At 34.8% G+C, this 16,378-nt stretch overlaps 1 protein-coding gene across 1 annotated transcript in view; it reads right to left on the bottom strand.

Annotated features, from left to right (window-relative positions):
• The window catches only part of tmem110l (transmembrane protein 110, like), a 121,593-nt gene that overhangs the window by 91,196 nt on the left and 14,019 nt on the right, over nucleotides 1-16,378 (bottom strand). The window contains exons 2-3 of the mRNA XM_039761322.1: nucleotides 15,197-15,245; nucleotides 2,510-2,605 (exon numbers count right to left, since the gene is read on the bottom strand). Of these exons, the coding sequence (XP_039617256.1) occupies nucleotides 2,510-2,605; nucleotides 15,197-15,245 (145 nt within the window). The remainder of the gene's footprint in view (nucleotides 1-2,509; nucleotides 2,606-15,196; nucleotides 15,246-16,378) is intronic.

The raw sequence follows: 16,378 nt of genomic DNA on the forward strand, positions 1-16,378 counted from the left end.
GCTCTTCAAAGGAGTGCTCATCAGAAGCAGAGAATGTCAGATAGACAGAGAGAGAGAGAAAATAGCAAACAATGAAAAATCAATATGTGCTGTTGGGCTTTTAAGTATGAGAAGCACCGCGATAAAGGGGCAGCAAAGAAGGGAGCAATGTGAAGGTAGTCTTTCAGCATTTTTTACAGGAGCGTCCATATCCTCTAAGCAAACAGCCCCTCTACTCACACCCCCTCCATCAGGAGCAGAGAATGTGAGAAACAGAGAAAAGAAAGCAATTAAAAATCAATACGTGCTGTTAGAGCTTTTAAGTGTGCGAAGCATCGCGCAAGTATATCTTTGAGTTTTATTTAATACGTAATACGTGCTCCGATTGGGTAGCTTCTCAGCCATCCGCCAATAGCGTCCCTTGTATGAAATCAACTAGGCAAACAAACTGCGGAAGCATGTACCACAAATTAAAAGACCCAATGTCCACAGAAATCCGCGAACCTGCGAAAAATCCGTGATATATATTTAGATATGCTTACATTTAAAATCCGTGATGGAGTGAAGCCGTGAAAGTCGAAGCGCGATATAGCGAGGGATCACTGTAATTGAAAAATTAGTGTCAGGATCAAGTGTTTACTCATTAAAAAAAACCCACACAGCTAATACGTTCAATTTTACTTCCAATAATAAACTTCATAATTAATTTGATTGTTTCATCATGTTATGTGCATATAGAATATTGGCAAATAGCAACTATGCTTTTTTCTAATGTACCATTTGTTTTTTTACTTTTTCCTCCAAATTATAAATTTTATAAAATACATGTTTTTTGTTTCCAGGACTAGCTGTTGATTCCCTCTAAAGTGCTTTGAAGAAAGCAAACTATTTTCTTCTCCTATAATAGCATGTTATGCTAAAACCTTTATTTTGAAAAGATGTGTGTCTACCAACAGCTGCTGCAATGACAAAAATAATGTTATAAATGTTGAAATTTTCAGTCATTGATGTAAGTGACCCTAATATCAAAAACACAACATTCTCAGCTTTGCTTGTTTCAAATCAGGGTTGTGAGGCAAGAGCCTATCCTAGCAGCACTGGCACCAAAGAAGGATCCAAACCACTGCTGGTTTAATTCAGACATGATACAAGGTTGCAAAGCAGCAAGCAGCACTAATTACTATGTCAATATTCTGTCCTAAAATGCACTAATTAAATTTTCAATATATAATACAATACAGTTTTAAATTTAGTAATAATACATTATGAAACAAAACGGTCAGATATGTAATTTGTGACAACTAGGAGAAATGGACTATTAGTGATTCATAATACAGTACATCATAATACACAAGAACATTAAAATGATGAGGAAAACTTCAGGACAAAAGCTTTATAAAATGCAAAATTAATTTCTATATGTTCTATGCTCATAGGGAAGTAAGATACAGATAACATTTTTATCTAATTTACAAACCTTAAGCTGCAATTGGTAAGGATGTATATATTATTTTTTTACATTACTATTTTAACCAGAATAAAATCTTAAAGGAAAGGCTGGTTTACCGGAGTAAATATGGATGTAGATTGCTATATTGGCTCACTTTGCATATTATTTTCATTTGGCAGCCAGCTGAACAAAAAAAAACAATGAAGGGGTCCGAATTTCACAGGGCAAGTCAAGTAAACTGAATGGAAAAAGAAGTCACTTAACATTAGAAATTGACTACTAATTAGAAAAGTGCAAGAAGAAAAATCTGCAGCCACTGTGGCCCTCCAGGATTAGAGTTAGACATCCCTGTGCCAGGTTACTTTAACTGAAAAATTATAATATTTGGAAAACAATTTTCAATTATTTATGCCTCAGATCCAATGTTATGATAGCCATTGGCTCTGAAATCCCAAAACTGGGCTCTAGTTTCTGTAGATGGATGGATTTTACATAATTTGCCTGTCTATTTTCTGAACTGTTTCAGTGAGAAAGCCATTCTTAATACACAGATAATCATTCCTGTTAAACACAAATAAAGAAAATGCTATGGGGATAGCACCCGAAAACCCATTACAGAAAACAAACAGGCTAATATTCTTTTGTTTTAAATGTGTCTACTTTTATAACCAAAGCTTTAGAAGTAGTAGTTTCGAAGTATACATACTCTTCATGAAAAATTATGTTCAGTCTCTAATAACTCTGTGACCATTACCCAAGGCATTATAGTCAAACAGCTCACGTAACTCTAACATGTCTCTTCTCATTGTTCGGGAGTTTCTAGTTAAATTGACAGCTGTCTCATGTGCATTTATTAAGGGCAGTACCAGTGGTAACAAGACTCTGAGAAATCAAATTTAAAAGAAATGATTTGGGAAGAATAATGAGTTTGATTATTTAAAAGGAGGATCAAAACAACATTCAAGTTTGCCACTACAGAACTGCATCTCCATGTTTATTAAATCTGTCTGAATCCTGCATTTCCACATTCTAGAAGGTTGAAGTTTATATTAAAATCTCTGCACATGCACATCTACTTACAAAGAACATGGGTCCTCTTTTGTGAGATTTGATAAGAAAACATTGGCAAAGTGGATAAAAAGTGCACCAATTGCTTGCTTAGATGTGTCATAAAACCTGAAAGATATAAAAATGCACAATTGTAAGGAAAACACAGTCTGCATTTGGTCTGTAAATGTGCTAAAATTTTCAGATCTTTTTAAAATGTTCCCACAGGGTGATTTTTATTCCCCTGTTTTTTTAATAATGTCTACATTCATTCTTTTCAATATTATGCTTTTTGTATTTTGTGCCTGAATCAGAATGTATATGAAGTGACACCATCCATTATTTATAGAAGCAACGACTGTTACTTTCCCATTCTGCATTTTCTACATGTACATAAAGTACAATTTAACTAAAACTAATTTTGGGAAGGCTAAGGTGAAACAGACTCATGGATAAGATGCAGAAATGATCAATGTAAATTACTGAATTGGCTGTAAGAGGAAAAATTAACAGCTGCTTTGAAAATGCCCAGAAGACCTCATCAATAGCACCACGAAAATCAACAGCTTTTAGAAAGGTGCCTTTAACTTCCAGCATAAAATATGGTAGCATTTCATGTCATACAATCAGACTCGCTAATATTTAAGCTTCTAACTCATACACTTATGTGCATGATTTCATCTGTGAATGAAAGAAAGACATTTAGCACTGTTCATGTGTTATATAGTGCATTTCACACACACACCAATAGTAGATTTTTCAGGTTGCATTAGCAATCTGTACTTCAGTCTATGCTTCAGTTTTGTAGTGGATTTTAAATTTAAAAATTACATTTATATTTTGCTTAACTCTTAAATCTACCAGTCTTAGGAACCATAAAACAGTAAGTTCTGTTTCTTGAAAAGCATGCATCATGTAAAAATATTTTGATATTAAATCTAATGATTACACCAAAAAAAAAAAAAAAACTTGTATTACATATATTTAATGTTATGTTTATTGATTTAATCATATATTGATGAAGCTAAAAGAAAATATCTCAAAATAAAAATTAATGTAGAAATTTGTTTTTTAATAACCAGATTCTATGCATCAGTAAGGAAAAAGAAAAAAAAAATCTAAACTGTGCCAAAAGTGGCAAAATACAAGAATGCAACATAACACTGGATTCAAAGGAATTATCTTAGACTAATTATTCAAATGATTTTTCACTATGCTGGTTGTTCTTTCTCCGTTACAATACACCCAAACTATCACAAAATACATTTAGCTTGGTGAGAAAATATTAACAGATCTATTTACATCAAGTTCTATACTACACTGAATGAGCACTAAATAAATAAATAAAATATTTCAGGAACACCAGGGGCAAGAAGGAAATCTACCCTGTCTATGTTCAAAAGACTGCAGAGTGATACTGAACACTAGCTAAATATATGATGCTGCATCAGCATGCCTACAGGATGAATTTGGAGTGGAACCATTTCCTCTTTCGAGATTTGTTTTACTAGTTTTATTTGCTCAGTATATGAATGATCTTCTTTAAAAAACAGAACATATTGTCATTTTATATTTGATTCTGTTTTATTTATTTCTGCCAATTTCATCCAGAATGTGTGTGTAGGTGCCAGTAACCAGACTACAGTAATTGCATCAAAAAAGAAGAACCACTAAATGGTTTAAGCAGTCTTCAAGGTGTGTGCACATGCGCAAGCACGCACACACACTCAAAGGCCATTTTACTGACACCAAACAACCCTAATGTGTACATTTTTGAATGTGGGGAGAAACCCATGTGAAAATGTGAGAACTCTGACAGTGCCTAGGCTGGGTCTGGAGCATATTACTCTGGAGCTGTTTCAAACAGAAATTATAAAGTAGCAACAAACAGATGTACATGAACAGTAAATGGAAACCTATCGTATGAGGGAAATGTAAAATACTTTACAAGTACGGCCATCACTGGGCTTTTGCATATACATACTGTAGCAGCAGGTACACGAGTTAAAATTAGATTTTCAGTACCTGTCAAACTGTAAGACTAAACTATAAATGCTACTAAAGGCCTATTATTGCGTTTCATACTTCAACACGTTAAATTTCACAGATATATCAGGAAAAGTGGAGAGAAAAAAAAAAAAAATCAAGTGAATACTTTCTGAACTCTCCATATTTCTAATCTCAGATCTCCAAACATTGGCTTTCTTAATATTCTAACAGTGAAAAATAACAGAAATAAGCTGTGTCATCAGTTTCTTTAAGCACTAAAATCTGTAATATTTTACTAAAATATATGTTAAGAAACTAATGTTAAACATTTCAAAAAAAGTAATAAAAATTTTAATTTGGCCCTCTTATAACTTACTCATAACGCATTGTTTCAACAAGATGAAAATTAATTCTGCATTACCACATATTTTAAGATTTGTATTTATTTAAAGTGGTAGGTTTGGTTGTTTCCATAGAATACAACTATCTGACAATTTAAATCATTCATATATTTTTTTTTCAGGTACTTATCACTTCTTCAGTCTTTTTCTCTTTCCCATATTCTGTTCGACTACTTCTTGGCCATAGCACTCAGTTTTTAGCAATACTGGAAATTTAAGAACTTGAATTTTGACTTAGGAGGTATTATATCCAATCTATCGTTAAAGAGTTTGGATTCTATTCTTGATTTAAAGCTCACATTTGTGGGTCAGATAAATTTAGTTGTAAGGAGCAGCTTGTATCATTTCAAACTAAGCCAAAGTCTATTTTCTCTTTGAAGGACTTCAGAAATTTTTATTCATGGCTTTATTATCTCATGATTAGATTAAATGTAATGCACTTTTACTTAGGTGTTAATCAGTCTGCATTATCTTGGCTACAATTCATGCTAAATGTTGCTGCTAGGATGTTCATTGGTGTTAAGAGGTATTTTGCCAATTTTAGCCGCTCTCCATTATCTTCCTGTGAGGTACATAATTCCATTCAAGACTTGGGGCATGAGTTACAAGGCTCTAGATGGCCCGTCTCCCCATTATCTCACTGACCTACTTTGCCTAGCATTAGTCTCCGGAAGTCTCATGTATAAACGGTGCATACGCACAAAAATGTTGCATTCTCCCGTTTCCACGCTCAAATTGCGATGTATAAAACATAAACTTGGCGTAAAGCCATGCACATTTTCACGCTAGCTAAAACCCTGGCGTACACAAGTTCTCTGCTTGGTTTTGCAAACTGGTGGCACCCAACGTCAAAGCAGTGCTTTTGTTCAAGTGTGGTTTCCCTTTCTTTTTTAGATCAACATCCCTGATGCAGCTTTATCATATACACTGAAATAAACTGCATACTGTTTATTAGTTTAAGGCATCGGATTATAATTAACCTGTAACAATATAATGGTCCACGGAATAGCCGAAGTATCCAAATACCATAGCTGCTTTAGCGTTGTTACTCTCACTGCACCTTCTTCAACTTCTTCTTTCAGCTGCTCCCGTTAGGGGTTGCCACAGCGGATCACCTTTTTTCCATATTACTCTCACTGCACCACTCTGAGTATTAATATCACTGTATCCGAGTGTGGAATCACAGATGTACAGCAGCTGTTCGGAAAGAGAATTATCGGTATACAGCATTTAGCACACGCTGCCTCAGCCGTGCTGCTCTCATCCAGCAAACGCTTCAGAGCCTCTCCTGTACTGACCTCGCAGTTCAGAAACCGTTTTATCCCAAGAACTATAAACGCAATCAATCAGTCCATCAAGTGCTCCTTGTAGAACTGTTTGTACTTATTAGTCCAATACTTCACTGTAAACTTGCGATACAGATATAATATTGCACAACCTGAGCCACTTTATAAAGTGCGTATTTATATATGATGACGATATCACTTTTAAGATGAAATGCAGCAAAATATATTTATTCTATTATACAGATAAATCTTAAACTTCATTTAAATAATCTATATTGTTAATAATTCAACATGTGAGGACACGGTGTGTGCAGTGTTAGCAAGGAAGAAAGTTCTGAAGAATTGGCGTTCTCAGCTTACAGATGGCTTAAAGTCTATTACAGAGCTGATTGTGTGGCGATTGTGTATTTGAAGAAAGAAAAGGCAGGACAGGAATTGTAAGTTGTAAGGTTAGTAAGTTTGAAAGAGACCGTACTGCTGCAATAAATTTTCATCGAAGGTTGCACACAGTGCAGCAAGCATCTTGCGTGAGGCATGAACAATCACTGCGCCACCGTGTTCCCATGTTTAATACATGCTTTAATTCCTATCATCATGAAAATGATATCAAGTATACATTTCAGTATTTTAATTTTTCTGAGAGCTGTAATATCACGAATGTAATGGATTCTGTGTCCTGTCGGAGGTAGAGAGAGCCTGTTTAAGAAGCACATGGTGATTCACACACATAGAGCACATAGAAGAACATATACAAAACAAAGCATTTAATGTGCTACCTTAGTTACCATGGGATTTGAGAAACCAGTAAATTAAATGATTTTAAGATTAAGTTTATGATGTTCTACTTTAATGACAAAATAAACTATGTGATTAAAGTGGAAATTTCGAGATTAAAGTTGACATTTCAAATCCCCCACTGTGTCCCTATTTTTTTCTTTTCTCTGTACCTTAACACTAGAATTACCAGAGTCTACGAAAAAACTCGTAGATAAGTCCCACCTTAAATAGCTTATTAAAAACATTCACCTCTCCGCCAGCCTCCTTTGTCCTGTAACTGTGCCAATAAAAACAAACTGCAAGCAGCCGGCTATTCCATCCCCCACCTCGATTATCTGGGAGTGAAGTGGAGTTTTAGAGTGGAAATAATAGATTGTTATTTGGAACACACGCATTTCATGTGTGTTCCGTTTCTACAGTAATCTGTGTAAACACAATGTTAAAACAGAAACTTTTTCATATTTTAGTATGTAGGCATAAACTAAGCTAAACTAGGCTAAAGATCAAATAAACACTTTCATAAAAGGTTCAAGAGCTTTACAACAGTTTCTGTGGTGTACTGGTAACATTTCGTCACTTAAAGCGCAGCAGACTTGGTGTACCTCAAGAGATCAGAGTTCGATTCTACGCTGGGGAGAAAATGTATTTTTTTTTTAACCTTTGCCGTTCTGCCTGCCTGAACTCCCTGTCTATCTATATAGTAATAACAGTAATTTTATTATTATATAGGAGCTTCCCTGTCTGCCTATCTATATATCTATCCCCTTAGCTGTTTTTTTATATATCTATTATACAGTGCCTTCCCGATTTATTTATATATTTAATGCCTTCTCTGCCTGTCTGATGGCATATAGCGCTGAACTTACTGCTCTGTACTATTCTGTCCTCGGAGTGTCCTGTAGTACAAAAGAAACAGCACCATACAGCAACATGTGCGAACTAGCAAGATCGGGGGAAAGAAAAACACACGGCTACTGATTACAAACTGGAAGATGAATGAAAGAGACAATATATGTAAAAACGTCATCGCACTAATGCAATTTTATTTGAAAACGAACAGCATCAGATCAGGTTTGAATATGCACCCGATCTGACGCTTTTCGTTTTCAAATAATATTGCATGTAATGTACTATTTTAGAATAAAAACATACATTTGATTTCAGTCAGTCTATAAGAGCCAGGGTAAATGCATGATAATTGTAAAGGTTAGCTTTTTTTTTTAAATTCAGTTCCATTCTCTCAGTCACGTTCACGATCCCCCATCCCCATCTGACACTGCTGTTTTTACATAAAGACGCGCAATAGCTCAAATGTGATTTATATAGGGAAGAAAGTACAGTGTCTGGTGCTCATTCAGTGTAATAGGAACCACAGAGAGAGGTGTACACTGCAACAAGTTTTGTTATACTTGTACACCAACATATGTTCCTGTGTTTGAGCGACACAGGCATGCTCAAAAAATAGACGTGTAATGCCATGAAAAGTGCACGCAGACACTTCAGTTCGCAGGCATTGCTACGAGAATGCAGTCACAAGTACACTGCAGAGCTATAGCGCATCTTTATGTGAAAACAGCAGTGTCAGTACACAAGTATCATAAATTACACTAGCTGTTACACACTGAAATCAAATGTATGTTTTTATTTTAAATAGTAAGAATAACAGCAGTTTACTTCTCAAAACGGAGTCATGCGGGATCGAACGTGTGACCTTTTGATTACTAGTCAGCAACTGATACCATTACACTACTGTGGCAGTTGTAATAAGTATGTGTCAATGTGGCATGCTAAGGCAGCTTTTTTTTTGCAGTTATATTTTTGAATAAAAGCATACTTGTTCTGTTATATTTGTACCTTTTGTGAAAGTGTTTCTTTGATATTTGGACTTCAGGCTTCATACATTATATAGTTTATGCCTACATTTTGTCATTTACTACTACAATACGAAAAACGTTTGTTTTAAAAATGTGTTTACACGGATTACTGTAGAAACGGAACACACATGAAATGCATGTATTCCAAATAATGATCTATTATTTCCACTCTAAAACTCCACTCCCAGATAATCAATCAAGGCATGAGCTGGGAGAAGTTTGTGCATGTTCTAAGTCTGTGGGGGATGGAATAGCCGGCTACTTGCAGCTTTTCTTTTATCAGCACATTTAGATTAACAAAAGACCCTGGCGGAGAGGTGAGAACGGTTTTAGGAAGCGATGTAAGGTGGGACGGATCTACAGTTTTTTGTAGGCTCTGGTAATTCTAGTGTTAATAAGCTTTTATATGACACTCAAACGGTGGGCTACAACAGGCCTTTTCACTGCAACTTTGATATCTGACTTTTTTATTATGGGCACTGTGCGACTTTGTGAACTTGAGCTTTCAAGTTTCTCCGACACTTTGTCACTTGGTCAACTTCCTTTTGTTGTTTATACCACTGTTTAAACCAACAAATAGTACGTTTTTCCTTGCCTCCACTTGATATTCATTGAAATTCTTCTATTTTCCCCCGTGCTTTTGCCATTGTCTTTTCAAAGAATGCTGAGCTTAAGGGCTATTTATATTGATTTGCATATTGAAAGAGGAGTAACTCTGGGAGGAGACAGGGCAGGACAGCAGGCGCATGCACATGCGTTACTTTTCAAGCTGACCAGAATTTATGGAGTGGAAAAACATGGAAGTTGGCAAATGCACAGATTTATGAATCTGGATATTTTTTGTGCATACACACATTTCCGCTTTTGTACTTACACCATGTTTTAGTGTGAATTCTATGCATGGCATTATGCATGAGGCCCCAGATCTTTAAGGTCTTTAGGATAATCACTTTAACTATTCCCTGTTCTCATCTGAAATAAAACAGAGACCAGGCCTTTTCCAACAGCTGTGCCCATTTATTAGAAATACCTCTTTTAGTGCCCGAAAAGTCCATCTCAAGACCCAAATGTTTTCCAAAGTGTTTCTAGGTTCTTAGGCCTTTCCTTTTTCTATCAGTTTGTGTGTTTTGTTTATAAGCATTTTGAATATTTTTATTTGCTTTTAATTTGTACTTTTAGATTGTTGTGCTTTATTAACTTGTACAGTACTTCAGTTTAACTTTGGTTATACAATATCAGACAAAAAAATTTACATTGTTATAAAGTTTGCTATTTATCATGTCTAAGCTAATTGACCAATTATCATATAATTGAGTTTTAACATGTACTTTATGTGTAGCACTTTTATAACATAAAAAAACCTTCCTCTTTTTACTGATTAAAATGCTGGCAATGGTCAGCAGTTCAAACATGAAGCCTTGAAGCCTTTAAAACTCACTGAGTATGTTCATTTTCAAGCTAGTTTTAAGCTATTTTCACCTCATTGCTCTTTTCGCTATGCTACAATGGTTCATGCTCCCAGGTCGTGTGTTTCTATAGCTTGTTTTGCCTTGAGAATGATTTGAGGGCATGGGCGAAGCCATGGGGGAACAACTAACGCTCTTTTAGGTAGAATGCCCAGAGGGGACTGGGCAGTCTAATGGTCTGAAATCGCTACAGATTTTATTTTTTTTTCTCCAGCCGTCTGGATTTTTTTTTGTTTTTTCTGTTCACCCTAGCCATTGGACCTTACTCTTATTCTAGGTTAATTAATGTTGTCTTATTTTAATTTCTTATTTTGTCTTTTATTTGTCTTTTCTTCATTATGTAAAGCACTTTGAGCTACTTTTTGTATGAAAATGTGCTATATAAATAAATGTTGTTGTTGTTGCTGCTGTTGTTCTTCTACTATCAAGGGACATTTTTCCCCTTAGCAGGATTACATTAAAATATATTTTATATGTAGATACATTTTTTATTTTTTTTTTACATTTAACTAAAAAATACTAATTTCCTACTAATCAAGTTCAACTCTAGTACTGGTGAGCTCAGTAGATTTTATATTTTTCTTTACATATGTGTGTTTTTTCTCCTAACATGAAGTGTTTTGCACGCTAAATAGTGCATTAATGACATTATTTTAGCTCTCTTGTTAACTGTATGCATTGTTCGGGCATGATATTGAATTTGAATGCCTAGATTTATTTTTGCTTTAATTTATGACATTCCATAGCACTGAATTACATACTCAGGGTTTTAATATTGTGTTTTCTGTATTCGTAAGTCAACGTGTTTATGAAGGGTGCCACCTTATGTATGTTTAATAGGTATCACCTATGCTTGGCTTTGGGCCTGTACATAATTAGTGGAACCTGTGGCTGTTTATTGTATAGGATGAAGTTCCATTGGTTCTAGTCTGTAGCATACACACCACCTGGAACACTTGTTGTTAATCAAAAACACAGCAGTGTTTATTATCACCAAGGGCCCTCCCCACCAAAAGCCTCCTGCAAAATTTGTTCTAGTGCCGACACTGGCTTAGGGTATGCTTTTTTCCTTGATTGAACAAAAACTATCTAACACTTATTTGAAACTGCCAGTTTACCTCATTTTTATGGATGTGTGAAAAAGACAACTGCTCACTTGAAGAGAACATGGAAACTTCGCTACCACCACACACAAAATTCAAATCCAGGACTATAGATTAATTAATAAGTAGTGTTTGCATACCATCCAGCAGAAGAGTTACTCATCTATACAATATTTACTAATAGTGGGGGGAAAAAAACAACACAAACACAACAACTCACTACTAAATACTACATGGTTGTGTTTTTCAACATGCCAAACTGCTTCGGAAGACATAAGTAAGGTCTTGTGCAATTTGATTTCCTTATTTATATCAAAACCTTACACATGAAGGCTACCATAAAAACCTCTTGACCTTCAATATATCCTTAACTCAGGAAAAATAGTGCCATGAAAGTGTGATATAATATTTCTAATATTTCTAATTGCCCTTTGTTTACCAAATACAATACAAACATGAGAAAATGTGCTTTTTGAAATCAAACCCTTTGGCATTTCAAAATGGATGCATGCACCAAGTTTTATGCCTTTTCATCTTTGAACTGATGCCCCTTAGATCCAGATTAAAGCAAGGAGAATAAGCACAATGCTTTCTAAAATTTATATAAAAGTCTACACTTAACTCGCTTTCCTGTTTCAAGTTAACATAGATCATGGTTATGGAAAAATAACTTCAATAAATTGAAAAATACCAAATTTATATTTTAAATTCTGAAGGATTATCGGGAATAGTCAGTGTTTTGACACTCCTCCTTTCTTTGTCCTCCTCAAGCAAATTTCTATCCTTCTTATGCCTGTTACTGTGTATTAGACAGTGGGATTTGCTTTAACAGATCTACTAAGATTTATTCATTTTCTCATCCTGACTTTAGTGCACTATGTGATCAGCACATATTTAACAACTCCACATCTGTTAAAGGTTTTCTTTTGTTTTAGCAAGGTGTCATGCAATATGGAGCAATGCTATGGTTCATTCTTCTGTACAGATGTAGTTTTATATACAGCATACACACTAACTGCAACAAAGATCATGATGCTGATTATTCATTTTTTGCTAATGGGTCTCTAATTTTGGGTGTAAAGCTGCAGCAGTAATTTTCTAGTTTTAAGATTTTTTTTTCTACTTTAGTTTTTTTTTTTTCTATTTTTTAGTTTGTATTTAGTGTAAGCTTTCACTTTTAATGTTAGTTACATTCTATTTGTTTTGTTTTACTCACCAACAATGTCAACTTAGGCACTGTTTTTCCAAGACTAAAAAATGCGGTCTTTTTTTTATAGTTGTCAGGTTGTGTATTATTCACATTGCATACTACTTCTTCCTTTTCTTTCAGCTGCTCCCGTTAGAGGTTGCCACAGTGGATCATCTTGTTCCATATCTTCCGGTCCTCTACATCTTGCTCTGTCACACCCATCACCTGCATACCCTCTCTTACCATATCCATAAACCTTTTTTTAAGGACTTTCGATCACCTTAACACATGAAAAATATGAATCTGACCATCTGTGACAGAGCTTGGTTGTCTCATGTGTAGTGGTAAGCAAACCCTAAGGAGTTTGTTTTGCTGTAAGTTCAGAGAAATCAAAAATAAAATGCTTGGGAATTTTGCAGAACTCTGCAAAATGCATTGATGTCGATGGGGAAGGAGTAACTGAACACGTTTTGAGTGGACAATAATAGTGCAATGGTTCTTTAAGTGTTCCTGAAGTGAAGCATCTGCCAACTATGCTGGACCAATTATTGAGGCTGAAAAATGTAATCTGAGCTCTGAGGCAGCAGTACTAACCAGTACACTACCATGCCTTAAACAATAAATGATATAGAACGAATGAATAAATAAAAATTATGAAGGTAAAATATATACAATTGCATTGACTGAGATCCAGTCCTGGGGCACAAATACTGTAAGCCTGATCAGAAAGAAGCAGTGAGGGACCGATTTGTTCCACTGTTTGAAGTCTTAGCTCCAATCTTTTTTTGTTTCAATTAAATCTGTGCAGATGATTCACATTTTTTTCTACTTTCAAGAGCAAAGAAACCCATTTTATATAGCAATAGATCTTTCAATACTATGATTTAACAGTGTCTAATTCTAGCACCAGGTATGGTTGGTGGAGCTCCTTTACGGCTTGTTTTGAGAAACTGTGCATATGGCTAACTACACATGCAAATAAGGCATACGGGATAGCATAGGGATCAATGTTACAAATCCAGTGGCAGTTCTCATTATGGTCAGCTAATATACCGTTCAAATTAAAATAATACAAGTGTGTTTTTTTTTGTATTTTTTATTATTTTTTTTTTTTAACTTATGCAGGAAGGAATATGGCTGGTGTACTGATCAGGTTGTGACATGCATGTGTCAAGACTGGCAATGATATTACTGTAGGCATGTGTAAAAGTTTTGCACATGGCTGCTAAAGATGTGGTGTCAAACTGGCTTCACAAAGCATCATGGAGGCGCTGAGAAACTGACATAGTGGTTAAAAGCTGAAATAAATCTGTCTCTTAATCATTATTTTGGAGAGAAACTTTTAATAAAAATTTAGTAAACAACTCATGTCAATTAATGTATCTCCTTAAGTGATGTGTGTGAAGTTGGGGGGGTTTTCAGTTTGAAGGTTTTTATCCAAGGTATATGCAAATTTATGACCTCGACTGTACAACTAACTGCCCATGAGTAAAACATTCTTGCCATAGACCAATTCTTACTTTTCCTAGTGACTTGGCTTTTTTTGATGGTCACTGTAAAAAACAGGATTTTAGAAGAAACTGCATTCTTTTGAATTCAAAAGGGTATTTAGTAGTAATAATGGACATTTTGGGGTATAAATTTAATTTCACAATGTAGCGCACCCTGTAAAAATGGTAGCTTCAATAAGATTTGAATGCACTGCTTTGATCTGTAATCTTGTACTGTTATAAAGTTACGGAGGGTTTAGAATAAAAACAATGTATGCTGAATTGTTTTACTTCAATATATTATATACTGTATTGACACTTATAGGCTCCAAATTTACATAGTAGATGCAATGAACTGAACCTTTTAAGCACTGTACAGAGAAGAACTATGTGCATTGTTCTTCTCTTCTGTGTTCTGTCAATGTCAAACACCTTTTACTGAGCTGCACAAGTGTTTAAACTGATACAGTCACTCCCAGCTTGTGTTGCACCCAGGGCTTGAAGTGGGCTGGTACAATGCATTAGCAGTTTATATATTAGCATATATACACACACACGAAAAACTTGGAAACTCAATACAGACTCTATACAGACCAGCAATCAAACTTGTGCTCATGGCACCATGTCATAGAAATATTAACTATGCAGTACAGGTATTTCTAATTAAGTGTTGCATATTTTTGTTATTTATATATAGTAGGTGGGCCAGATTTTGCCCATAGGTTTCATTTGGAAAAAAACATTCTACAAAGATCAGAAGATGTATTTTTATTACATTCCAATTCTCTTCTTTAACAGACCTCAAAACTTAAAATTCATTCAAATATAACTTTTAAACTGTTTAAACAAAAACTGGCAAATGGCCATTCATGGTCATTTTTGATGTAGGACAGCAAAAAACATTGACATCCTCAGATAATGTATTTCTATAATTACTGCTTCTAATACATTACTTTTGATTAATTTTGTGCTTTCATCATTGTTCATGTATATCTGTTGTAAAACCGTGACATTGTTTTCTTTTGGTAGTTCCAGATCCTCACAATAGAGGTCATTACACGTGGGAAAACAGTTATATTCATCCTCAAAAATCCCATAATAATGTTAATATTCTACATTTTTGAATATGCAAAAGGAATACTTACCAGATTCTCCATGGCCGTCTCTCATCTTTTGGTTCCCTGAACCTCTTCACTGAAAAATAATGTTTAGAAAAATGTATATTTATGTTAAGAATAAAAATAGCAATTATTACACGCATTACCATGATACACATAACAAATGAAACATATAATTGTAATGAATGAAAAGGTAACTAAACAGGAATTACAAAGTGGCAAACAACTTGTCCAATAACTATATGCATTAGCTCAACAAAATCTGAAAAACTGTTATTAAACAAACTATGATGATCACATTTATATTATTGTAATTCTTACAACAGAACTTCCACCGGTATGATGTTAGTTTTTCTTATTTTTATGATTGTACTTCTAATAGTTCCATACAACAACTGTGAAAAGTCCAGAGTAACTGAAGGCATAGTTGTAGATATAAGCCTGCAGAAAATGCATTTAATCATACAAAATGTTTTGCTTTCTCTGAAACATAAACAATGTGATTACAGTGATCAACATCTATGCGTTTGCATTTTTTAGAACTGCAATCTGTTCCAAATACTAGCCAAGTAAAATTGCAAGGATCCTGGAACAAAGACATTGCATTGTGATGCGATAGCTAGATAGATGAAATATTTAATTTTGCCTTTGTTGATAGACCATTTAAAACTTTACTTCTCATCACAAAACCCACTAAGAAGCTTAGTCTGCCTCATCATTAGTGGAAGATGATACTTACAGTAATCAACTTAAACCAACTAAACCTATTTAATGCAGTGGGGGCCTCATGCTTACACTGGAGCTTATTGACACTACGGAAGCCACGACCAGCATTAAAAATATGCTACTAGACCTACAGTGGGCAGGGTGCAGCTACCTGGGATGCTGGGAAAAATGAAATCTACACAAGGCTATTCTCGTATTATTAAACCAATAATTGCTGACATATTTGTTAGGCACTCTTTGGCCATGGAATGGAACACCAACTTTTACCCAGCATTCTTGCCGGCTAGAATGTGTTTCTCTGTCCTCCCTGGCTATTTGACAGAAACACTTGATTATTACACTGGGCATTTAAAGTATTTTTTTTTAAAGTACTGAATAACATTTTACAAATAAAATTGTTCTTTAAACAACATTTTACAAGCAGATTATCCTTATTTTTTCACCTCCTTTGTTGCCACCGACGTGTCTATTACTATGTACTTT

Source organism: Polypterus senegalus, chromosome 8 (assembly GCF_016835505.1).
Source record: "Polypterus senegalus isolate Bchr_013 chromosome 8, ASM1683550v1, whole genome shotgun sequence".
NCBI classification, from domain to species: domain Eukaryota; kingdom Metazoa; phylum Chordata; class Cladistia; order Polypteriformes; family Polypteridae; genus Polypterus; species Polypterus senegalus.